A 25,669-nucleotide genomic window follows, 5' to 3' on the forward strand; every position below is an offset into this window, starting at 1 on the left:
TCACGGAAAATATCAAACAAATAAAAGATGCAAAATCATATTTACAATGTTGCGACACATAGCAAGTGGAGAAATTCCACCATCACTGCCACGTTCGGTCAGCGATGTACAAAAGAACAGTTGTTCTGTAATTATTGTTTATCCCTAATATACTTTGGCACAGAATGAAATGGCAATTTAGATTGAGAAATTAATTCCAGCGAAATTTAGGTTAGCTCCTTAAAATTCCTTTCTGTGAATCGAACAAAAAAGGGAGCGAAGAAAACAGAGGGCAGACAAGATTGCTATGTGCTCACTAGTGTTTCAGGATTATAATATTTATATTGAATGTTAAAAGTTTCAATTCTAATAATAATAGCACTTTATTTTCCTTTCATTGCTATCATTATTCTAATGTTCAAGGTCTTATGTATACTTTTCTCACCAAAATTGATGATGTTACAATGAATATATCATCATTTGCTGTTGAAATGTAGCTCTGAGTGTGTAACAGGGAAGTTCATTTTATAAATTCCACTTATTGCCACCGCTTCTATTGTCTTCTATTTTATTGTCACTTTTTTCAAAAAGAACTCCCAATGCTGTTCAATAAATGTCCATTCATTTTGTATCTGATATTGTCACTTTTTTTCCACAAGTGTTTCCTACACGTTTTCACTTTACTATCATTCTCTTGTAGTGGATCCGTTTATTGAGTGATGTCTGCAAAGTTCCCAGATAATGCAGTGGAGGTTATTGCATGAATGAGCTCAACTGCTTTTTGAAACATATTTTGATCTGGTACTTTACAAAGGTTTTTTAAAAGTGAGGAAATCACCATTGTGGACTACAACCTGCTTTATGATGGTGAATTGACAGTCACAATTGGTCGTATCATTAAAGAGTCAATCCATTTCTGGCACATGTGGTTTTGAATCTAACCCACAGCCATGTTGAAATACAAGTCTGAAGAGTTTCTGATGGCACAAGTGAAATTAATTTGGGCATGAGCTCCTACTCAAAACTGTCCATCATTTAAAGCTAATTGGAACTGAGAAAAGTAATTTCCAAAAATCATGGTCCTCGTGGATGCTAACTTACTAGGTTCCCTTATCTGGGACCCAAGTGATTTTCTATCTCTTTATTTTAATCAGTGAAAAATTGTGAAAAGTGCACTCAAATACAAAGGCTGAGACTCCTTGCCAAGAGCACAATTTTGTGAAATTTCAGCTTGAAGATTTGGAAATGTGCTGTGTGGCATTGGTGAAAAACACAATATATAAAATTCCTAAGGCTGCTCTTTCAATGAATGTGGTTGGAAATAACAGAGGTAATGCCTCTATTACAGTAGGGTTATCATGTTTACTGCTAATATCGGACAACATGATTTAAAATCCTAAATTGCCAGTCTCAATCAAAGAGAGTGCAGGATGGCCGATGTAGGAATTGAAAGGTTACACCAGTCTTTCCTGAGGTTAAAATCAAAGTGCAATGCTGGTGATGGAAAAAGCAGTTATTACTGGCACCAGACACATCCTCATCTTGATTTTGCAGCCATTGAGATTGGGTGCAAAAAGTGAAACAAAATGGTTCAAGATTCCATCCCTCTTTGTGCTGAAGCAACTGAACAAACGTGGAGTACTCATGTATGGCTCGGATTAGCAAGCGAAGGATCAGCCAGTTGTGCCATGCGTGATTACGATAAATGATTACTGCTGGAAATTGTACAACTGTGAACATTGAATGAGGTTCCCCTTTGAAGGTCCTAATCCCAGCAGATTAATGGCTATTGGCACTTAACATCATTATACATACTTTAGAAATAGTCACTTGGACAAGAGACCAGTGCCATGGAACTGTATCCAAGCATGAGTCATTAAACTTAAAAAGGAGAGTGGAAAACTGAAAATGAAAGTGAAGATTGCTGTACCGTTTCTACTGCAGTGAAGATTCTCCAAGTGATACAAATGAATAGCTAAACATGTTTCCAATGTATGGAATTAGCAGGCTGATTTTATCTTGAGACATGTTTTGTGGCCGGGTGGGGTAAGAGCCAACATGAACTCATTTGTTTAAATTTGTCTACACTGCCTTCTGCTAGAAGGCAGCGGGAATAATGCCAGTGGGTAGGAGTAAGAAATCTGATGCAACACCAACACTCAGAGGACCCATAAACCAATGTAAAACATAAGGTTAGTACTGGTGGCGGAGTGGGTATCCAATATGATGCCAATGATGGAGGGGGGGAGAAGAAGGGCTGAGATCAGGATGACAAAAATGCCTTCAGCAGCATACTTACTTCTCCAGGCCCACAAGGAACCTTCATGCGAATGTAAGAACAACCTATCTTGAAGTCTTCTGGTCACTGTGCTGCCTCTTGGCAGGCTTTATTGTTGGTTTGATTTTCCATTCTTTCTCTTTCAAATGGGATTGCAGCCTCAATGATGTATCGGTCCGTGGCTTTTCCATGCAGGCCCCCACCTACCTGCATTGGGCACTCCTCCTTGGCCTGATCTGAGGTAATCTAAGATAGTCAAGTGTGGGTACATGCGAAGCACTGCCCTCAAACCCATCCCTGCCACCTCTACCACATCCACACCAGCCATGGTTAAAATCGGCCTCTGATATCCCAGCTCACATTTTGATTTCCTTGAGACATTAGGCAACTATGAATTCTGATCCTCTTATAAACTATTTTATTTTCTGTGAAAGAGGGAATTAATGGTAGAGTTTACGAAGAATGATTTACTTTGAGTATAAAATGATGAATGTCTTCTGTGATAAGAATTGTACTGTTGGTACCTGTCTTCTTCAAAAACTTGAAATGTTTGTTCCTATTCGTCGCAAGCAATTTTGAATGACCAATGCGTAATAACGTAGGATGTAAGATCAAACAAGTATGATGTAGAATTGCTTTGGGAAAGCAGGTAGAATCCTTACAGAATATTTCAGCAAGTGATTAAATGCATTTGGTCAAGTTCATGAGACTGAACATTTTCTGTGGAAGGAGCATGCTCGATAGACCCAGCTAATGCTTCGCATAAATGGCACAGTGATCCCAAAGGTGTTAACATGACCTATAATGATTTCTTATTAGCACTCCTTACCTAACAGTCTGTCCAAAACATCCATGAAACAGTTCACAGTAATTATAATGAGCACAGGTGTGAAATCCTGTAAATGTACAAATACCAGTTTTGTCAGGAAAATGGAAAAAATTGTCACTTGGCCTTGAACCACTTGATAGTATGTATGAGCTTGATCCATTTATTCATGTTTTTTATTGTTACAGGAATCACCGTATGTAATGCTGAAGAAAAATCATGAACAATTTGGCGCAAATGATAGATATGAAGGCTATTGTGTGGATTTAGCTTTTGAAATAGCCAAGCATGTTGGCATTAAATATAAACTGTCTGTTGTCCCCGACGGTAAATATGGAGCTAGAGATCCTGAAACTAAAATCTGGAATGGAATGGTGGGTGAACTGGTATATGGGGTAAGTATCAATTTAAGAAGATGGAAAAATATTTGTATATCACAAAAAATAGGTAGAAAATCAGATGTATTCATGATGATTCAAAACTCTGTTTTGGCTCCCAGTGTACAAAAAAATAAATACAACCTATCTAAACAGGCTATAAGAATTTCTCCTCTGATGCCAGCACAGGGATCACTTCATAATCCAGTATTATACTGCAGGAAATTTAGAACCCCTTCACATTCAATACTAGGTTTATTCTATATCATATGGATTGGTAATGAAGAAAAAATACTTATGAATGGTTCACTTATTAGGCAATAAAAATATGCAGGACAGGACATTGACCTAATTATTGCCAACATCATGTAGTTGCAGAGATTTAATCCTCGATCCCAACAAGCCTCTGGACACTGTCTGCTCTAGCTTTGCTTGCTATTCAATATCAATATACTATACTGGTATAGAATCATTTTCTTAACTGAAACACGCATGTACCCTACCAATGCAATCGTTCCTCAATTATATTAGAGTCAACAATGACATATGTGTGAACTAGGAGCAGTTGTCGGCCACTCGAGCCTGCTCTGCCATGCAATGAGATCACGGTTGATCTGATTGTGACCTCTCACCAACCCCCAATAACATTTAACCCCCCCCCGTTTATCAAATCCCCGATCCAATGTATCTGAGCAATTCAGATTTCTAGTTAATAAGTTTTTTATGCTCCCATTGTAATGCATAGAACAGTCTCAGCAGAGTGTTACAAATCCACTCCACTTCCAACAGTATTTTTATTCTTAATGGTGCAGCATTAGAAAAATTCCCTTGCAGAAGAAATGTTTGGTGACAGCTACATCAGTTTTTGCCATCCAGTCAAATAGCCTCTCTGGAAAAGTGAAAGGTATGAGGTTCAATGTCTAGATGATGAACCTAAGACTGGCATTGCATTTGATCTTTATGGTTTGTGAGGTTCCCCATAGAACTCACTGCAGCTCTCTTTCATATATTATAATGGCTACAGTATTTTTGCAATTATTTGCTTGTTATTTGCATTTATACTCATACTAGGACTAATTCCGTGATTATACATTCCTACATATAACTTACCAACTCTACTGGAAGCAAGCATTGGAATTTTGGGACTATTACAAATTCATAGCTGAACGTCATGTGCCTAAATTGAAGTGCTAGGCTCAGAGTGGTACAAAGTTAGACAATTACATCATAGAGTGCGCCTCTATATTTCTCAATCAATCTACAATGAATCGGAAAACTCACTCCAAATGTTGGATTTGCAATGTAACAAATTCAGCAGCCCCAAAAAATGTTCTGAATTTAAAAATGCCATGCACTGGCCTCATTAAAGATCCTAATTGCAATCAAACTAAAGTAAAGGTCCCACATTTTTGTCTATCCTCCCTCCTTAGGTGCTCTTAACATGTTTATGTCCAGCAGTCTAGGCAAAGCTCAAAAGTATGAATGTATTTAATAATGGGTTGCAAGTTTCTGTATTTCTTTGGAAAATTATTGTCAGTTGCTGTTTGCTGGTGCATTTTTGTACTGCTTTTATAGGGACCTTTTGTTGACAATAACCGCATCATTAATAATATTCATAATGTTTAGTGTGGGTAGTGTATCAGGTCTTTCAGTGGCAGTGGTAGATTTGGAAGAAGAGAAATTCAAGCAAAGAGAATGAAAACAGTTTGTTTGAACTTTAGCTGTTTAATACCAATTGGCCTCAACCCAGTGGCCAGGTATTCAGACCCAAGGGATATCTGAGATGACATTCCTTCACCACCTACAGTTCACGAGGGGATCCTCTATTTGAAGTCAACCTTCAGATAAGATTTACCACAGTAACAGTCCTCCCAGTCACCATGAAGGTTACACAGCTTTTAGTGTCGATGTATCAGGGTCCGCAAAGCCATTTTTGTCATTCTTCACTCTACTTAGGCATCAAGCGAGTCACAGAAGGCTTGTTTGTCAGGGGAAGCATTTTTGTCAATGTCCCCATGGAAAGGAGGCCAAAGCAGAAGAAGTTGCAGTACTTTCATGATATGGATTGCTTTCCAAAAGTGCAAGGCTTTACTGGTGAATCACATGTAACTAGGGAGACTGGACAGATGGCTGGGTCAAGCCCACTTCCTGGAACCCTTCATTAAAGGAACATTGAGGACCCCTGAATAGATGCTCATGCTTCCAACCAAGTTATGAATAACATAAAATTAGAATGCTGTAACAGATATTTATCTGTCTGGACAGATGTGGCGACTACTCTATAGGACTTACACAGTGTCCTAAATTATCTGTATATGCTGCATGTTTGCTGTGCAGGAAGATAAATCTTTTATAAAAGACACACCCATTGGGCGGGATTGTCCAGTCTCACCGCTGGCGGGACCTGTTGCAAGCGAACACGGAAAGTTTGACGTTCCAGGCAAAACTGCAGCATCGGAAATCTCCAGCCACGAATGACGACGGAAGATTTTGGCCACAGTATTAAAAGAGAAGGAGGAAGAAGGGAAGGAAATAGATACAGCTGAAGATGATTTGCAACCAGAGTGACTGGAGCATCAATCTTTGATGACAGAAATTAAGAGTTAAAATCTGTGTATGTGGGCCTGCATGAACTGCCTTCCTCTTAACACATTGAACCTACATACAATCGACCTAATCACCATTACCTACCATTTCTGCCGACATCCTTACTTTCTAACAATACATCTACGTACTATATTGCAAAGAAGATGCACCAGTTTAGTTCTCTGTTGATGTTTAGTGATATTATTTTTCTTTTTGGCTTCAGTTGCCATTTGTCCTGATTGGGATTGGGTTGCTTACCTGTACTCCCTCTAAGTAGGAGGATCATGTCTGATGGCACCTTGCTACTCCTCAGTAGTTCCACTTGGCACAGTTGTAGTAGATGATGCCGAACTGTTCTGACCTACAGTCTGCTGCTTCATTAGTACTCTGTTTGGGATGGCTGGAGGGTCAGACGTAGCATTCGCCTGCCACGACGATGTGTCGCATACAATTTGGAATAATTTGCTGATGAAATGGTAGAATAGCCCTGGATTATTTTTTAAATGAACAGAAACAGCTGGAACTGCAAAGATACAGTGCTTTAAAACGGCTGCGGAAGTCACCTGACCTACAAATTGGCCAAGTTTCTAGAAGCCCCTAAACATGGATTGCTAGGGGACATGCCAAGGCAAATTCCTGATGAACTTAACACCTGCCATTGTCTTAACTCTCGACAAACAGTAAGGACAATAGGCCACCAACTTTCCTGACTCTAGAAAATACCAGGAACAAAGAACGATGGAGGAAACTTATTATGCAAGAAGGATGTTAAGTACCCCTATCGATTTTGATGACATCTTGAGAGCTTTGGCAATGGGCGATCAAAGCTCCTTCATTAATACAGTTTCATAGAACATAGAACATACAGTGCAGAAGGAGGCCATTCGGCCCATCGAGTCTGCACTGACCCACTTAAGCCCTCACTTCAATCCTATCGCCTTAATGCAATAACCCCTCCTAACCTTTTTGGACACTAAGGGCAATTTAGCATGGCCAATCCACCTAACCCGCACATCTTTGGACTGTGGGAGGAAACCGGAGCACCCGGAGGAAACCCACGCAGAAAGGGGAGAACATGCAGACTCCGCACAGACAGTGACCCAGCAGGGAATCGAACCTGGGACCCTGGCACTGTGAAGCCACAATGCTAACCACTATGCTACCATGCTGCCCTCCAATATGCACCAATAGCAGCTGTCTCCTGATTGGAACTCCACTCGTGAAAAGCTATGATGTAAGCTTGTCTGTTATAGCAAAAGAGAAGGATGCAGAATGCACCAAAACATCCAACAGAAGACTGCACAATGTCACAATTGTCTCTCACCATGCTATTCTCAAGTTTGAACCCAATCTCTGTTTGGAATACATCATAGAGATAAAGAATTTTAATTGGAAGAAACTTCAAGTGCCATAGCATTAAATTTGGAAAAGACAGATCACTGTTTACAAAGAGTCTCTCTCCAGTAAAACAAACATCTTACAATGGCCGCAACCCCATTGAAACCTCAAAACCACCAAAAGAATGTCGGGCCATCCATTCAGTCTCCTCCTTATGAACTTTAAGTCTTATCAATTCCACCTCCTCTAAAACTTCTTCTGATATGCATGCTCATGTATATTTATGTGTGTATATATGCACATGCATGCATGTGTGTGCATTGGTTTATTTCTTCATATAGCTTTACATACGACCGAGTACATATTGAATTAGTCATTTGGTTGTACAAAACTTGAGTATTGCTGAAAATGAAACATGCTATTGAAGCTTTTCATCTTGCATTCATCAGGACAGACCATAAGATAAACCAACAGTAAAGGGAACAACAATTTATACTGCATGAGAAGAGAGTGCGGATTGGTTGGCAAGTGGACCCTGACTGGTAGAGGTGTTGCATGGAGAATGCAGCAGAGAACAGTTAACTACCCAACTTTTGTTCAGATTCAAACCAGACAAGGCATTGATTGCTATGGGAATGAACCAGGGAAGGCTGTCCCCCAAGCTTTTGTTTAGTTGGAAAAGGTACAATGCATTGACATGCTCCTGCTCTCTGCAAAGGATAGGGCCCTGTGTGTGAATATATGTGGCTTCTAGTGTGTGTTAGTGAGCCTTATTGCATGCCCAATTGATAAACTTAAATTGGTTTCCAGTGTAATTCTTAGCACAATCAGAAATATTTAGCAAGTATTGTCCAGTCGTAGAATCACATCTAATGTTGGCCACGATGTTTTGAGTTTTGCAAGGACACGCTGGTTGGGTACAGTCAGTACTTTGCCTGTTGAGAACAGCGGAAGGGACATGCTGTTTGATATGATCCGCCCATCATTGAGATGTCTGGCCTATATAGCTGGCATCAAACCGGCACTGAAATTCATATACCACATCACTCATTTGTGTGATAGACAGAATGTCTTTTTGGCTTGATGGCAGCATCCTGTTAGTGGAGAATACCACTCATGTTGCTACTTGATGGCAACAAGCTTCACTGTTGCACACATTTTTGAGACACTTTACCCTGTCAGTTTAATCTGAGGTAAACTGAGTATTTTCAAGGGCTCAAAATGGGGGCATTGGACCTATTCATGGGTTTGCATGATAGCAGCACGGTAGCACAAGTGGATAGCACTGTGGCTTCACAGTGCTAGGGTCCCAGGTTCAATTCCCCGTTGGGTCACTGCCTGTGCGGAGTCTGCACGTTCTCCCCATGTCTGCATGAGTTTCCTCCAGCTGCTCCAGTTTCCTCCTACAGTCCAAAGACATGCAGGTTAGGTGGATTGGCCATGCTAAATTGCCCTTAGTGACCAAAACGTTTAGGAGGGGTTATTGGGTTAGGGGGATAGGGTGGAAGTGAGAGCTTAAGTGGGTCGGTGCAGACTCGATGGGCCGCATGGCCTCCTTCTGCACTATATGTTCTATACAGCAAGCAATGATAGCCATTATCCCCAGGATTGCTTTGATGTTCCCTCTTTCAGCACAGAAAGTGAATGGCTCGGGCCTTATTTATGAACTTGCCGATAAGATCAATCTTATAGCGTGTGGAACTGCAGGAATCCCAAAGCATATATTGACCAGTGAAGGTAGGCTTGCTGTGGTGCTGTTAAAATTGAACTCAACTCATGAGGTGAGATCTACTGTCCCAGTTGCGCCTAGAACACAATGCAGCGCAGCCAATAGATGCTGGGTGATCCCACTTCCAGGATCTACACAGCTCGCCACGCCACGCAAGATCTAGGGTGATCTCACGAGATGTCGCGATGTGAATCCCGTCCCTTATTTTCTGACCAATCTGCATACTAGAGTGAGTCAGCTAGATTCACTCTAATATGCATTCCCACGATCTGCCCAAGAGACCTCGGGTTAGCAAAGTTCAGTGCTGGTCTCCAGAAATGGGAATTAGACGGAATGGCGCACATGGCGGTCTCCCAGGGAATCAGAGGCCCGCAGGTAGTTGACCTCTAGGCAGGGTAACACCCTGGCACTACTGGTGCCACACTGGCACTGCCAGCCTGGCACCCTGGCAGTACCACCTGTGTGTCAGCATGGCACTGCCAAGGTACCCAGGTGGTACTGCAAGCTGGTAGGGGCACTGCCAGGGTGCCAGACTGGCACTGCCAGGTTGGCATGTTTCACACAATGTGGACCGGACCCAGAGGCCCCCTGTATGGGTGTGGGGTGCCAAGGACCCCATTATAGGTGAGTTGGGGCCGGGGGGGGGGGTGAGAGATCGGGACACCATTTAAAATGGCTTTCCGATCTTCCTGCAGTGAGGAGTTCCAGCGAGCTGAGCTCCTCACATCAAAAAACGGGACTAAGTGGGGCCTGGGCCATGCATTCCTCCCTGAGGCACCCGATCTTCCTCAATGGCTGTTCGATAGCAATGGGACTCTGTTCCCATCTGGGTAGATGGTGCCCATGAGTTGCTGAGTTCATAAGTTCAATGAATATAGATACAGGCATTGGCAGTGCATCTGAATTGCCATGATATTGTGATGATATAGTGATAACGTGCAAATATCTGTGGTTGCTGAATGGACTAGCAATTTCAAACATTCACATGGACAGATAGCGATGTCATGTCCATGTACTCATTTGACATTGCTAGCCTGTTCCCCAATGTATCGCTCAAGAAAGCCATTGATATTTGCACCCCATCACTATGTCATGGTGAACTAGACGCACTGCCAGTGTCTGAATCTGGATTAATTGAATTGATGAACTCAGCAACTCGTGAGTTGAGTTCAGTTTTAACGACATGCAAGCCCAATGGACGATGTTGCCATTGGATCCCCCCTGTGCTGTCATAAGAATGGGCATGGAAAACACACAGTCCATGGAGCACATGACAACTCTACAGCCATCTGTAGAAACCTTCCCAGGACTGAGTTCCAAGGCAGATGAATACTGCGACTGCAACTATTGAGACCGTGGGCTCCAATTTACAGGAAGCCATTGGTTAATAGTTTAAGGATTAGATTGAGTTTATATGATGGCTGACTTCACACAGAATGATGAACAATGGTCGACTCCCATCCAAATCCCTGGCCATTCACAAGAAATCTTAACAGCTGTGACAAGCCAGAAGACAGATGAGACAGTGATCCCTCAGGGTTGTTAGAACCAAGCCCAGAGAGGTGAACAGCATAGATGTCAAAGCCACACTTCTGTACATTATCTGGCATCCAATGAAGGGAATTTGGAACATGATGAAAAAATTATTTGAAGCTCTTTGACTAATTAGGATTGATCTTTTGCTCCAAATTTAATCCTAGTAATGTTAATGCAATCAATGTTTATAGCAAACAGAGTTTCAGTTTGAGTAGTCAGCCTGTGCCTTGGCATTGGTTTCCACATAAGAGGATTTCCTTATCTGGACCCCAAATCTATGCCTGAACAAAATGACCAAAAAATCTTTTTGTGCAGGAAACCAGAGTGAAGTGGTTGGCACACCTGGAACACAAACTTTAAGATGTTTGGTTCCCATCTACATAAAATCGGCAAGCTGCAGAAAATAAGCAAGTATTCCAAAGCAGCTGGCCAGCTGGGATCAGGGAAAGGTTGGCAAGCTCCAACACTGAAGGGAGAAGCCAAATGGCAAACCCCAGTTGTCGGCAGACCACAGTATTTCTGCAGAACCAGGATAAGCTTTTCCTTTTGGACCCCCGTTGATGTATGCAAAATTCATTTTACTTTCCTTTTTGTTCAGGATCACTGCAGACCCAGAGAAACTGAGCAGAGTTCAGTTCAGTTTATGCCGAGATTGGCAGGGGGTTCCTAAAACTGTTAAAATGTATTTGACACAAACATGAATGGTACCAGGGAGGTCCGGCTAACCACACCACATGTTCTGGTCTGTCCCCCGGCACATCGGGTACTGGACGTCCTTCTTCGAGGCCATGTCCAGGGCTGGGGTCAGGGCGGAGCATTGCCCACTGGTGGCGCTTTTCAGAGTATCAGAGGAGCCAGAGCTTTTCATGGGGAAGGGGGGCCGAGACCCGAGTCTTTGCCTCCCTGATTGCCTGCTGCCAGACACTCCTGCTCAGCTGGCGATCAGCAGCACCACCACCCAAGGCTGCAGACTGGCTGTCCTGCCTGGCAGAACTTCTCAAGCTAGAGAAAATAAAATATGCATCAGAGGTACAGAGGAAGCCTTCCATAAATCGTCCAGGCAGTTCACCAGCTTGTTCCAGGACCTGTGTGTAACCAGCATCTAATAAAGTAGGGAAGGAGGGAGGGGGGAAAGGGGGGAAGGGGGTACGCAGGACAGACCAAGAAATAAGGAAGAGAAAGGGGAAGGAGGAGGGCAGGAAGGAAAGGTGGGAGAATAAAAGCACCAAAAGGAAACGTGGGGCAGGTAGAAGTGGAGAGAGCCACAAAGGGCGCACGGCAAGAAAAGATAGCACATCCAGTGGACAAGTTCCCTCCCGCCTCTCTAGCAAGGTGAAGAGCCAGCAGGCAACCAGGGCAGGGGGGTAGGCCGCACGACAGTAACGGCCAACAACCGGGCACTACCAAACAGGAAACCCCCGCCCCGTAACTGTTTAAAAGCTCCCTCTCAGAGAGGCACAGCCAGCTACTGGCCCAACACGACTGAATGGGCATACTGCTGACCACGGTCTGGCCCAGCAAGAGCTCAGCAGTATTTTCTTTATAAATTACCTTTGCTCGATTACCTTATGACCGTAGCTAAGACACCCTGTATGACAAGCTTCATGTAGAGAGAAGATACATCCTATGTATAATAGCTAAAACTACAGTTGCTGTAAATTCTTGTCGGTACAAGTTTTGTTTTTGTCTTGTGTAACGTATGATATGAAATGTCAAAACTCCAATAAAATATTTTTAAAAAAGGAAACAATGCAGTTGCCATATTCAAGGGGCCTTATGTCTGTTTTAGGTTATTATCCAGATACTCCAAAGGTGCTTTCTAGAGGGGACCAGGCACAAAAAAAGTTTGACCAGTAAAATGGACCAACAACCATCAGTTTTTGCTTAACTGAGGCATTTTCCATTGAAAAATGTATGCTACATAACTGATAAGAAAGTTTCCCATGAGCTCCGATTAAGACTACCCTCTGTCTCACTGGGTCCGACAGAAAATCTAAAATCTCTTCATTGAAGTGGAATGTGCTGCTCTCAATCGTTGGCAAGATGCCTTTCTTACAGCACCTGTAAAACACAGCAAAAAACAAATGTTTCCAAAGAACAATAGTGCTTTATATGCAACCACTTTCCTCTTTTACAACTACTTGCAGCTATAACATTCTATGGAAATTGTGAAGGAAGCACATGATAATGATTATTTAAATTAGATAACCTTGCTGTATCCAGTAAGATTAGCTCACCTTCCTCGTGAGCAATGGCTCCTGTACACATAGCATTCCGAACAGAATTCTTTTCAGGATCACGGAATCAGTCCTATTATGATTTGTTCTAATAGCATTGAATGCCTAGCCTTCTGCTTATTTTTCAGTATGTTGTTGTCCCCACCACCAACTCATTCTCTCCCTAGTTATACTAACCTACTTTTATAAGAATGTGAGACATTTCAGGATGCTGCATCTCCTACACATGTCAGTACACACACCATGAGTGATGTAGCTCAATATCCTTTTATGGTTTTAGTGTTCACCACCTCGCCCACAAGTCAGTAATGCGGGTTGATCAATTTTTGCACAACAAAGATGGTGATCCCAAATTGAGCTTTCTTCATTATGAATCTGAATCCCTTTGTGTTGTGATTTGTATTTCACATAATATTTACGACCTTGTGTACCAATTTAAAGTCACCACTGAACTTCTGGTCTATTTTCCCCCCATTAGATAGGTCATTGCTACTTTATAAAGAAAGGGCGGCATGGTGGCACAGTGGTTAGCACTGCTGCCTCACAGCTCCAGGGACCAGGGTTCAATTCCAGCCTTTGTGTGGAGTTTGCACTTTCTCCCTGTGTCTGCGTGGGTTTTTGCTGGGTGCTCCGGTTTCCTCCCACAGTCCACAGATGGGCAGGTTAGGTGGTTTGGCCATGCTAAAGTGTACCTTCATACCCCAAAAAAGGTTAGGTGGGGTTACGGGGATAGGGTGGAGGCATGGGCTTAAGTAGGGTGCTCTTCCAAGGGCCGGTGCAGACTCGATGGGCCAAATGGCTTCCTTCTGCACTGTAAGGGTTCTAGGTTTCTATTCTATTCTATGAAAGTCAATGCTCTATATATGTAGCCATTGGCGCCTCATCTTTAACTTTTTAACAATTAGGGTCATTGTTACCTATTTTTTTAATGTAATACCATTGACTTCCACTCAATGAGTCTAATTTAAAATGAGAAATGTATAAAGCAACTCACAATTTTCCATGTAGAATAGATCTGAGGCACATGTCTATATGTCTGCATGATTGCAGTGCTTACAGGCATCTATGCCATACCATGGAGCACACTCAATCCCTAATCCATTGCAATGCTAAGTATGTCAGTAAGTAAATTGAATAGTAATGTTATTGTTTGTTTATATTGAGTTAATGCAATGCCTTTATGATTGTTTTATACTAATTAGCATTTTCCCCATTTCCAGAGAGCTGATATTGCTGTTGCACCACTCACTATAACTTTGGTCCGAGAAGAAGTCATTGACTTTTCCAAACCTTTCATGAGTCTTGGTATTTCAATAATGATAAAGAAACCCCAAAAGTCCAAACCAGGAGTGTTCTCGTTTCTGGACCCTTTGGCTTATGAGATTTGGATGTGCATAGTCTTCGCCTACATTGGAGTCAGCGTAGTGCTTTTCCTGGTCAGCAGATTCAGTCCTTATGAATGGCATATGGAAGAAAATGAAGAAGGACGTGACCCCCAAAATACTGAGCCACCTAATGAGTTTGGGATATTTAATAGTCTCTGGTTTTCTCTGGGTGCCTTTATGCAGCAAGGATGCGATATTTCACCAAGGTTTGTCATTATCACATTACCTTTGTGCATTTTATGGTCCAAAACTGATGCCATGGTGCATATACGTTACTTTTCTACCATCTTTATTTTCAATTTTCTTCCCCAACAAATTTTATTTTAATCTCCATATCAGCATGGTAAGATCCACCCATCTAATCATCACTCTGCCACACTGCTAAAATGCGTGAGTGGCTTATTCTCCGTGTCATTCACACAGCTATCTGAATAACTTATATACACCATGCCAAGACCGTAAAATGCATAAGGTCTGTCTGTCTCCAGCACCCTTGGAGGGCTACCGTGTTTTTGCTGCATATCGCATTTTACGGTCAACAGTTCGGTGTATATAACAGAATCACGCTACATTTTGTAAGCGCCTCCATTTTGAATGGAAAACTTGAAAAGCAGATGCAGCAGCACCATTAAGGAGCACCTCCAAGCCGGTCTTGGTTTCTTTTGCATTTACATTAATTAACTCATTTTCTTTTCTAGCTTGCTTCCATCTTTCAACCAGTTGTCCCATTTCCTTCATTGCATTTACAGGTTGCAGTATCCCATGTTGTCGACCTCCATGGGCAGAGTTTTAAGGAAACCACACTTTTATGAATTCTCAGTATATTTGGAGATCCTTGTATTTCTTTGGCGATAATGGAGACAATTAAGCACTTCAGTCTGTTCTTCACCCATCAATAATCATCAGTGGCCAAATCACTTCTTGATTCACCCGTTCACCCAATTATATAATTGAGAAACATTCACAAATAAAGAAATAATGACCAACTGAGCAGCAATTAGGACATTTTGCAACTGAAGTGAATAAGACAAGTAAACTAGCTTAAGCAAAAAGTACCAGTAAGGATAATGGACCCCAAAGGCACTTTGTTGACTTTGCAGAGGGCAGCATATTTACTTTTGAATTGAGAAAACAAGTTGAAAGACCATGGTCCATTACCAAGAATAAAAGAAGTAAGAGAGAAAAAGTAGTTTAACAGAACGTAGTGGCTGGCTGGTGTCAGCCTGGGTGTTTGAACGTGTGTAGATTCCAGATAAAAGGGGAAGAGTCGAATAAGGAGTTCTGTAGTTTTGAGATTCTGATAAAAAGATTCTAGCATATGTAATATTATGCAGGTACAGATAAGATTAGGATCTGTTTATGTGACTGGCGTATGCTGAAATTAGCATTTTTTTTCTTTCATGCTGTCTCACTTGGGAAAAAATTGAGTCATCCATAAATACTTAAAACTATCTCTACATGGAGTATTTTCAATTGGCGCTATTAATATCTAATTTATAGCACCAAGCAGATACTGAATATTCTTGATTAGCTAAAAAATATAAGAAAGTGTGCAAAATTAAAGTTAATTGGCTTACTGGAGGGAACTCTGAAAAAACCCACCGTACCCACTTTCATGATTCACAAACTGCGCACCCAGCCCATGTGTGACTTCACGCGCCATTTTTGAATTTTCACATCAGAGTTGGGTTTGCCCTACAGTTTGCAAGCCTATTAGAAGGCCTGTCTTGTTTCCACCCCAGCTCCCAACAGTGTTTGATAGGCCCCAAAATCTCATCCCTCAACTGACTTACCCCTAATCACCCCAATTCTAGCTCCTGCCCCACTCGCATATCGCCCATGTCTCCCCATGCCACTTCTACGCCCTCATATATCATGCATAACCACTCACCAAGTACACACTACACACAGTCCGCAGATTCCACAGTTGTAACAACAAATTGTTCCTTTGATGTGGTTTTGAGTTTGTTGACACATATCTCTGATCACTCGGGAGCTTCAATGGTCTCTGGGCCCAGCGGCCATGGTCATCATGTCCGGTCTCCGTTTTTGGAGCCGAGTCGTGTTTCTCGCCAGTTTCATTTTGCATCGTCGAGTGGGACAATTGAAGGGGGCCGGTGAATTATGATTATATAAATAAGGATTTAAATATGCTTATCTGGTTTATCCCTTTGCTGGGGGTGAACCAGATTACATCACCAGCCGGAGGGCAGGGAGAATCTGAAACTGAGTTCTCCCTGGCACAAATCATGTTAAGGCCCTCTCGTGAGAATCTCCAGGCATAACGTGATTTGCACCTGTGTGAACATGGTCGGGGAATCACCTCCATTGTCACCATTCATTCAACAAAATGTACCTGCACCCATTTTCTTCCTCAGTCACCATATAGGGCAGAATTTAATTCCCCCCCATCTCCCAGGTAGGTTTTGTGGAGGCTGTCATTTACTTTGGCATAAAGTTAGTAAATTGAGATCCCGCCACCCTCACACCCGTGCCCCGGCTTAAGTCCGGGTCGCAAAGTTTCATGGATGGTCTTCCTTCTCCATGCTGAATGAGGCCCTTCAGCGGGCAATTAATGCCCACTTGAGAGCCTCATATCCCCACCGCTGGTAGTTACTCAGTGATGGGAAGATGCTTCAACATGCAGGAAACTCAAAAAGCAAACACTGTCAGAGCACCTTGCAAGCTTCCTAGGGTTTTCACTTTCAAAGGCACACAGTACGTGATTGAAGGATCCTGTATTGGGAATCACGGACCCAATGAGAGCCAACCCCTGCTTCTGTTGCCCTCCATCTTCGATAAGACCATAAGACATAGGAGCAGAAGTATGCAATTCGGCTCCGCCATTCAATAAATGACTGATACGATAATCTTCAAACCCACTTTCCCAATTTATCCCCATAATCCTTTATTCCCTTACTGATTAAAAATCTGCCTTTCTCAGCCTTGAACATGCTCAATGACCTGACTCTACAGCTCTCTGCAGTAAAGAATTCCACAGATTCACTACCCTCCGAGAGAAAAAAACTCCACCTCATCCCTGCCTTGAATGGGCGACCCTTACTCTGAGATTATGCCCCCTGGTCTTAGACTCTCCCAAAAAGGGAAATGACCTCTCAGCATCTACCCTGCCACACCACCTGAGAATCCTTTATGTCTCAGTAAGGTCGCCTCTGAGTGGCTGGTACCTATCAGGTAGTGGGACTACCACTCGTACTTCACAGATGGTATTTTCATGAGCTACGCAGCATAGTAGGTGGCATTGTTTCATTCTATAGAAAATGTTGTGATCCAGCTCTGTTTTACATTAAAAAAATGTTGCAGAAAACATAAATTCGAAACGGTGACCCTCGCTGTTACTTCCCCACCAGTTGAAAATGAACTGAAGGCAGTTAATAAGCATCAATATGGCTGCCCTTAGCCCATCCATTCAATTCCACCTTCAAAACCTCAAGTCATTTGTCTTGTTACATAACCATAATTGAAGCAGTCTTACCATATTGAAACATTGCTCCTACTTACATGAATAAAAAGATTTAAAATGTCTATTTTTAAAAATGCAATACAAAAGCATGCTGCATGTGCACACATGTATTGGTACATTTTTTTTACATAGGGTTCAAGAGAGCAATGTTTTTAATCATGCAAGTTGGAACCAGTGGAAATTACTGAAATAAATATTTTATTTGTGAGGACGCAGAGATGAGCTAAAGGTTTGAGTCAGGTGGAATTAGGCTAGAGGAAGCCATAGTTCTTGTCTGATACAGCCACCTTTTTCACACTTGGGAAAGTTGGACAATAGGAGCTTCCAATATTCAAACCAATTCAGTGTGTCCCGCAAAGTGGGTATGAAAACTTCTAATGTGTTGCAAACTGGGCATTTCACATTTTCTCACCATTTGTAAAGCAATTCAATACTCTGTTAGGTTGAGAGCCATCTAAACAATGAAAGTGGAGGGATTGTCCAGCTGTAAGGTATAGGTGGTGCGGTGGCACAATAGCTAGCACTGCTACCTCACAGCTCCAGGGACCCAGATTCAATTCTGGCCTCGGGTGACTGTGTGGAGTTTGCATTTTCTCCCCATGCTTGCGTGGGTTTCCTCCGGGTGCTCTGGTTTCCTCCCACTAGTCCAAAGATGTGCAGGTTAGGTGGATTGGCCATGCTAAATTAGTATCCAAAAGGTTAGGTAGGGTTACAGGAATAGGGTGGAAGCATGAGCTTAAGTCGGGTGCTCTTTCAAGGGCTGGTGCAGACTCAATAGGCCGAATGGCCTCCTCCTGCACTGTAGGGATTCTGTGACATGTTAGATTGTTAGGATCCAGCGTGAAATGGGCATTTACGTTTTTCATCTAATGATGAAAGAAATTCCGGGAGTTTATAAGAACAAACTTTAGTTTAGCATTGGTACTCTCATTCAGTTCATGAGGAGACACTCAATTCCATATAACTTTTATTATTACCCTTTCATCCTTGATCCTGGTATTGCCTGCAAAGAGGATACTTTTCCCTCACAATATCAACCCTCACTTTGATAAGCTTTAAACATTTCCCCAGGAACATTTCATTAAGTCTTTCATGACCTATAAGCAGACACTTAACAACATGCAAGGAATATTGGTAAAAGTTAGAGTAGTCTCAAGATGACCGCTTAATATTCTTGTCTCTCAATTTTATTTGTTTTATTGAAAGACACTTTAAACTTCATGTTCTGTACTTATGGTTGACTTATAATGATGGATCTGTGTGGGCCTACAAAAAGGGATACTGCAACTTAATTATTTTTGTCTCTTTTCTGTCTGTTAGGGTTTATCTTCCTTCTATGGTCCTACTGTATTTGCATATGTTTACATATTACTAACAGAAAATCACCTGCCCTCTCAACAACTTAACCTGACAGTGGAATGCTTCCATTCAATTCAAAAATATTCAATTAAGCAACTCAAAATTTGGTTCTGACTGTTGAAATGAAGACCTAAAACCCCTCAATGAGATATTTCATCATCGTTATGCTAGTTCCAGAGAGGTTAAGCTGTTACAGGGCATAATGTTCTGGGTGAGGCTTCAGGGGTTTGAAAAATCAAATGCTTTCTTGATACAGCTGATATCCCAAACCATTACATGTGCCAATAACGTCTTTAGAACTCACTCATTTGAGTTGATCAGCTGTGGACTTGCCTATTTTAAAGAGACTGTGCACACATTCTTGGCTTCTGAGTGCAAAAGCTTTAATTGAAACCTACTCAGATTCAATCCAAAACTGTACAACGGGCATTTTCTTGTTTAATGAACCAGTCATCTCAAAGAGTCTTTGTTGTAACTGAGCAAAGTGAGTTTGAAGAATCCAGAGTAATTTGTTTGGGACATGTCAAACGAAAGGTGCTGCATATATTTGCAAAGTGAGTATTATCTTTTGAAAATATTTATTTAAGTTGAAAAGATAAGATATAACAGTTCAGACTTTGATCTAACAGTGAGCTTCATGTCAAACAATATTCCTCCACGATCCTCCTTTCTCATTGTATATACAACTCCCTCCAAACATTTATCTCTTACTTTTTTGATCGTTTTTGTTACGTCATCCTACTTTTAAAATTGTAATGCTATCAATGTTATTTTAAATCCCGAGTTTAAACAAGTGGTTCAGGAGAATGCTCAAAAAACGTACAAAACAACTGCAAGATCGGTGCATATATAGGTTTCAATTTACTGTTGCAGAATAGTTGTGTTTTAAGAAGTTGAGTTATAACTTGATTTTTTTTTATTTTGGAGACATTTATCATTGATATACATTAACCATTTGAATCCCAGTCGCATTCTATCACAAATGTCAAAGTCAAGCTGATCGTCTTTAACGAACCAAATTTATTCTCTTTCCCCTAGTTGCTAACATTTTATAGAAAATCATTTTGCTACCATTTTGATGAATGTACTCCGGTTATATTCATCAGATGTTATTATTATCTGCATTATAATCCAATCAACTTTTATTCGACACTTGTGTATTTTGATAGCATTGCTTTTGTTTGACATGCCAAATGCTTCATTAATTTTTCGATTTGTCCAACTGCACATGATTTAAGATATGTCCTTGCAAGAGTTGTGATGCCTTTTGGACAGTGTCGAAACTGAACAATGAGGGAGAGATAGGGTCAGAAATGTATGTGAGCCTTCCTTTGAGAAGAGCAGAAATTATTTTGACTTGACCTTACTTTGAGAATGTTTCTAATGACTGGATGGTACAAATATTGGCAACAGTCTTAGACCTAAATGAATGTTGTACTTTCTCCCACCCACCAGCAAATCCAGTGTGCATTATTTCAAGTATGGCAGCAGCTCAATATAATGCATGAAGCAACAGCTGCAGAGGATGTAAAAGGATAATTAAAAACACAATTATTCCTATGGACCAGCGAAAGCCCCATCACAATAATGTGCATTGTATCAGTCAGTCAGCAGCAAAATTAATCAAATGGTCTGTGTGTTGCCATCACAACATTGCATTTCCTGGTGTGAAAATTAATTTAGTTTTGTTATCAATGGTTTAGTCATAATATAATATGATAAATGTTGAAAAGTCCTTACTACTCATCAACTTGCCAATCCTGTTATTCCAGTATACTTTTTTCCAGAAAATTGTACATTTCCTTCAGGGTCTTTGTTCACTAGATTTAGTCCATCAAAGTTGGGCTGATTAAAATATATACCCACAAAACAACCATCAGCTTTTCAGATAGCAAAGAACTCTGAAACAGAGGACAGGATTTTATATATCACTGGGGTACCCAGACCTCTGGCAAAAAGGTCAACTACATACCCTCCCCCACCCCAGCAGTTGCCCCGCAGCCATTTAATGTTCAGAGTGGTGTTAAGTAGCTCAGAGCAAAACTTGTCCTCACCTAGGAGGCGTGGCCACTGCATCCAGTCCCCAGAAAAGATCATCATAGGAGCCAGAGAACTCAGCTGGGGGGGATTTTGGCAAGGCCAGGATAGGAGTCCAGTGAGGGGGTTCAAGGCTGTGGTGCACAGGCGAGGGTGGAGGGGAAACCCAGGGCGGGGGATAGAGCTTGTGGGGGGAGACTCCAATGCACCCAGGAGACGCATAAAGAAGGTACACTCCTTTCCTGCCAGTAGCCTCAGCAGGCTTGAAATGAACGGGACAGTAGCACAGTGGATGGGTGGCATGGTAGCACAGTGGTTAGCAGTGTTGCTTCACAGTGCCAGGGTTCCAGGTTCGATTCCCGCTTGGGTCACTGTCTGTGGGGATTCTGCACGTTCTCCATGTGACTGCATGGGTCTCCTCCAGGTGCTCCGGTTTCCTCCCACAAGTCCCGAAGGATGTGCTTGTTAAGTGAATTGGACATTCTGAATCCTCCCTCAGTGTACCCGAACAGGTGCTGGAATGTGGCGACTAGGGGCTTTTCACAGTGACTTCATTGCAGTGTTAATCTAAGTCTATTTAGAACATAAGAACTAGGAGCAGGAGTAGGCCATCTGGCCCCTCAAGCATGCTCCGCCATTCAATGAGATCATGGCTGATCTTTTGTGGACTCAGCTCCACTTTCCAGCCTGAACACCATAACCCTTTATTCTTCAAAAAATCTATCTGTCTCTATCTTAAAAACATTTAATGAAGGAGCCTCTACTGCTTCACTGAGCAAGGAATTCCATAGATTCACAACCCTTTGGGTGAAGAAGTTCCTCCTAAACTCAGTCCTAAATCTACTTCCCCTTATTTTGAGGCTATGCCCCTAGTTCTGCTTTCACCCGCCAGTGGAAACAACCTGCCCGCATCTATCCTCTCTATTCCCTTCATAATTTTATATGTTTCTATAAGATCCCCCCTCATCCTTCTAAATTCCAATGAGTATAGTTCCAGTCTACTCAACCTCTCCTCGTAATCCAACCCCTTCAGCTCTGGGATTAACGTAGTGAATCTCCTCTGCACACCCTCCAGCGACAGAAATCCTTTCTCAGGTAAGGAAACCAAAACTGAACACAATACTCCAGGTGTGGCCTCGCTAACACTTTATATAATTGCAGAATAGCCTCCCGAGTCTTAAACTCCATCACTCTAGCAATGAAGGACAAAATTCCATTTGCCTTCTTAATCACCTGTTGCACATGTAAACCAACCTTTTGCGACTCATGCACTAGCACACCCAGGTCTCTCTGCACAGCAGCATGTTTTAATATTTTATCATTTAAATAATAATCCCGTTTGCTGTTATTCCAACCAAAATGGATAACCTCACATTTGTCAACATTGTATTCCATCTGCCAGACCCTGGCCCATTCACTTAGCCTATCCAAATCCTTCTGCAGACTTCCGGTATCCTCTGTACTTTTTGCTTTACCGCTCATCTTAGTGTCATCTGCAAACTTGGACACATTGCACTTGGTCCCCAACTCCAAATCATCTATGTAAATTGTGAACAATTGTGGGCCCAACACTAATCCCTGAGGAACACCACTAGCTACTGATTGCCAACCAGATAAACACCCATTCATCCCCACTCTTTGCTTTCTATTAATTAACCAATCCTCTATCCATGCTACTACTTTACCCTTAATGCCATGCATCTTTATCTTATGCAGCAACCTTTTGTGTGGCACCTTGTCAAAGGCTTTCTGGAAATCCAGATATACCACATCCATTGGCTCTCCATCATCTACCGCACTGGTAATGTCCTCAAAAAATTCCACTAAATTAGTTAGGTATGACAAAAGTTCGGCACAACATCGTGGGCCGAAGGGCCTGTTCTGTGCTGTATTTCTCTATATCTATCTATTGACCTGCCCTTTATGAACCCATGCTGCGTCTGCCCAATTGGACAATTTCCATCCAGATGCCTCGCTATTTCTTCCTTGATGATAGATACTTGTGACACTAATAAAGACTATTATATTAAATCTGGCTTCCTCTTCCACCCACTATATGAAAAATTGCGGCTGGATGAGAAGAGACTTTAAATGGCCACTTGAGGGCCTCAAATGTGGATGTGCTACCTGATGCCTCCCCCACCATGCATTAATTTGCTGTGGGGTCAGTGCTGGTTGGGTAGGCACTGTGAAAGATGTCTATGGAATAAGGTTTTATTTTATACCCACATTCAGATTAATTCGTGTATATTTTCCATGGTTAAAATCATCCTTTTTGGCATATTGAGTGAAAGTATTAAAACTTGCCACTGTAATGACTAATATCACATTCAAAATGTTAGCCCAATGCAGAAATTCCTCTCTCATACTCAGCAGCAGTCCTTTTAAAATGGTATAATAATTACATCATTAGTGTTTTCAAAGTGCCATGTTAGCCAACTTCTGTTCAATTGTCTGGGGAATACGGAAAAATATGTCTACATGAGGGTGAGAGAGAGTTAATTCTTGTAGTTGTTGGAAGCACCCTTTAATTATTTGATGCCTAATGGTGTCCTTGCAGAATTTGATGGGTTAGACTGCTGGCTAAATAAAGTCTGGGTGTGGCAGGAGAAAGTGTGAGGGCTGTATAAGAAAGAAAGCAGTAATCTAAGCAGCAAAATAAATTTGTCCAAGTGCAGTGAGTTACATGGAAAGCCCTTCGTCACGAGAAGGCAATGAGCAGAGGGAAGGCACATTCCCAATACAGAAGGAAGAGAAAACTAGCCCAACACATCACTCTTGTGAACTTTCTCACCTCCATTTTAAAGAAAGGTTTTACAGGGATGTAGCAATAGGGTACAGGGTCAGAGGGATCAATGTTAGCTACTGGTTCAGTGGTAGGCAGCTGAGAAGATAAACTCACCATTTGCAATTTTAACCTGCAAAGTTCTGCAGGTGGATGGAGCGGCCCAGCTATAGCAGGCAGCAGGCTTAGGGGCCAGGAAGTATTAGGTGCGGCTCTCAAGTTTTTCAAAATAGGAAACCCTCTGCAACTATTGACATTGCCCCCCAACACAAAAGTGTGGTTCCACAGGAAAACCTTTCTCTGGCGAACAAAGTGGTACCGCATACGCAAAGCCATCAGGGTGAGTAGTTCACAAGGTGAACGTTTAACCGGCGAGGGCTGGTTGAAAAAGTATTGGATATCTCTTGATCTCAGATCTTAAGAGCAAATACTCCTTTGGCATATCATAAAATTTAAACGGAGTCAAGTTTATTCGGAAGTAAAATGAAAGGAACTGCAAATTTAACTTGCTTGTAATACTTTACTTAACTCACACTGGAGGAGAACTATCATGAGATTCTTCCAGCCTTCTATGATAAGTTCCATGGAGAATTGGTTGAAATAATGGAGCAATTATCTGTTTGTAATCATTTATCCTGTTTCTCCAGACGTTCCATCGGTGTTCAGCTGGGAAACCCTGGCAGCAATTCCAGGCCAGTTTCCCTTCCAAAACAATAAAACCAAAAAGCTTTATTAGTTTTCTCTTCTAGTTTCATAACTGGGATCAGAAATCCTTCATGAAATATTTTTAATGTGAAAACGCTAACCCACAGGGTCCTCAAGGCCTAGTCAATTAGATCCATTTTTCATATATATCGGCGTGTCTTCTTTGGGACCAGAAAGGCATCTCACACAGTGTCAGGGTTATAGGAGCAGGAATGGAGCTGGGGGAGGGTTGGAGGGGGGCGGGGGGCGTTGTCGTTTAGATTTGAATGACATTGCAACATGAGTGATATTGGGAACTTCCATGGAAATGAAAATTGGGAGAAATTTATAGCAGGCGACTGACTCGATATTGCCCAAGTTGCAGTGTTGCCTGAAGTTAAAATTACCCCCAATGAGGGTCTTCCTCATTTGATTCCTTGATGTGACATTGCACAATCTCTGGATGGAAGTTTTCGCGACTGAAAGCTAGCGATGAATTTTAATTATGTCTGACATTAGGTGGACTTCATGTCTGCCAATACTTGTTAGGCAATCCATCTAAATAGTTTTGTACATCTGTCACCTTGCTCGTACAGAGAGACATCTATTCCAAAAAGGCAAATGAATGTTACATTATGGGCAAGACACACATGTCCATGAAAAGATGCAAGGACAGATTTTATTGTCTACCCTCTGATTGAATAGATGATGAATAACCCAAAGTGCCTGTAACAAACCCATTGTAACAATGATTTTGGTGGTCCTTTGCAGCCAGTGATGTGATCTGGCCATGTCTCCAGCTATCTCTCCTCATAGCAAGCCCTTATATTGGGGAACAGATGTGAAAAGAAGAGCCAACAAGGCCTGTGATTGTGGTTAAGTTTTCTACTCTTAGACGATTTGGCTGCCACTGGACAACGGCCAGAAGGTCTCCAATCAAGCCTATGGTTGGATTCTGGATCTGAGGGGATTCCAGATAGACAATAATCCATCAATCGTTTGGAACACTCCAGAAATATATGCATTGTGTACCCTACTACTGGAAACTG

The 25,669-nt window shown here is 41.9% G+C and overlaps 1 protein-coding gene across 7 annotated transcripts in view; it reads left to right on the forward strand.

Moving 5' to 3' along the window:
• The window catches only part of LOC119952339 (glutamate receptor 3-like), a 492,268-nt gene that overhangs the window by 319,287 nt on the left and 147,312 nt on the right, over nt 1-25,669 (forward strand). For all 7 annotated transcript variants that reach the window (XR_005457831.1, XM_038776029.1, XM_038776024.1 and 4 more), the window contains 2 exons: nt 3,272-3,478; nt 14,107-14,477. Coding sequence is in view for 6 of the 7 variants with exons in the window: in XM_038776029.1 (XP_038631957.1) it covers nt 3,272-3,478; nt 14,107-14,477 (578 nt within the window). In the remaining variant the exon portion in view is untranslated. The remainder of the gene's footprint in view (nt 1-3,271; nt 3,479-14,106; nt 14,478-25,669) is intronic.

The sequence above is a fragment of the Scyliorhinus canicula genome, chromosome 17 (assembly GCF_902713615.1).
Source record: "Scyliorhinus canicula chromosome 17, sScyCan1.1, whole genome shotgun sequence".
In the NCBI taxonomy this organism is placed as follows: domain Eukaryota; kingdom Metazoa; phylum Chordata; class Chondrichthyes; order Carcharhiniformes; family Scyliorhinidae; genus Scyliorhinus; species Scyliorhinus canicula.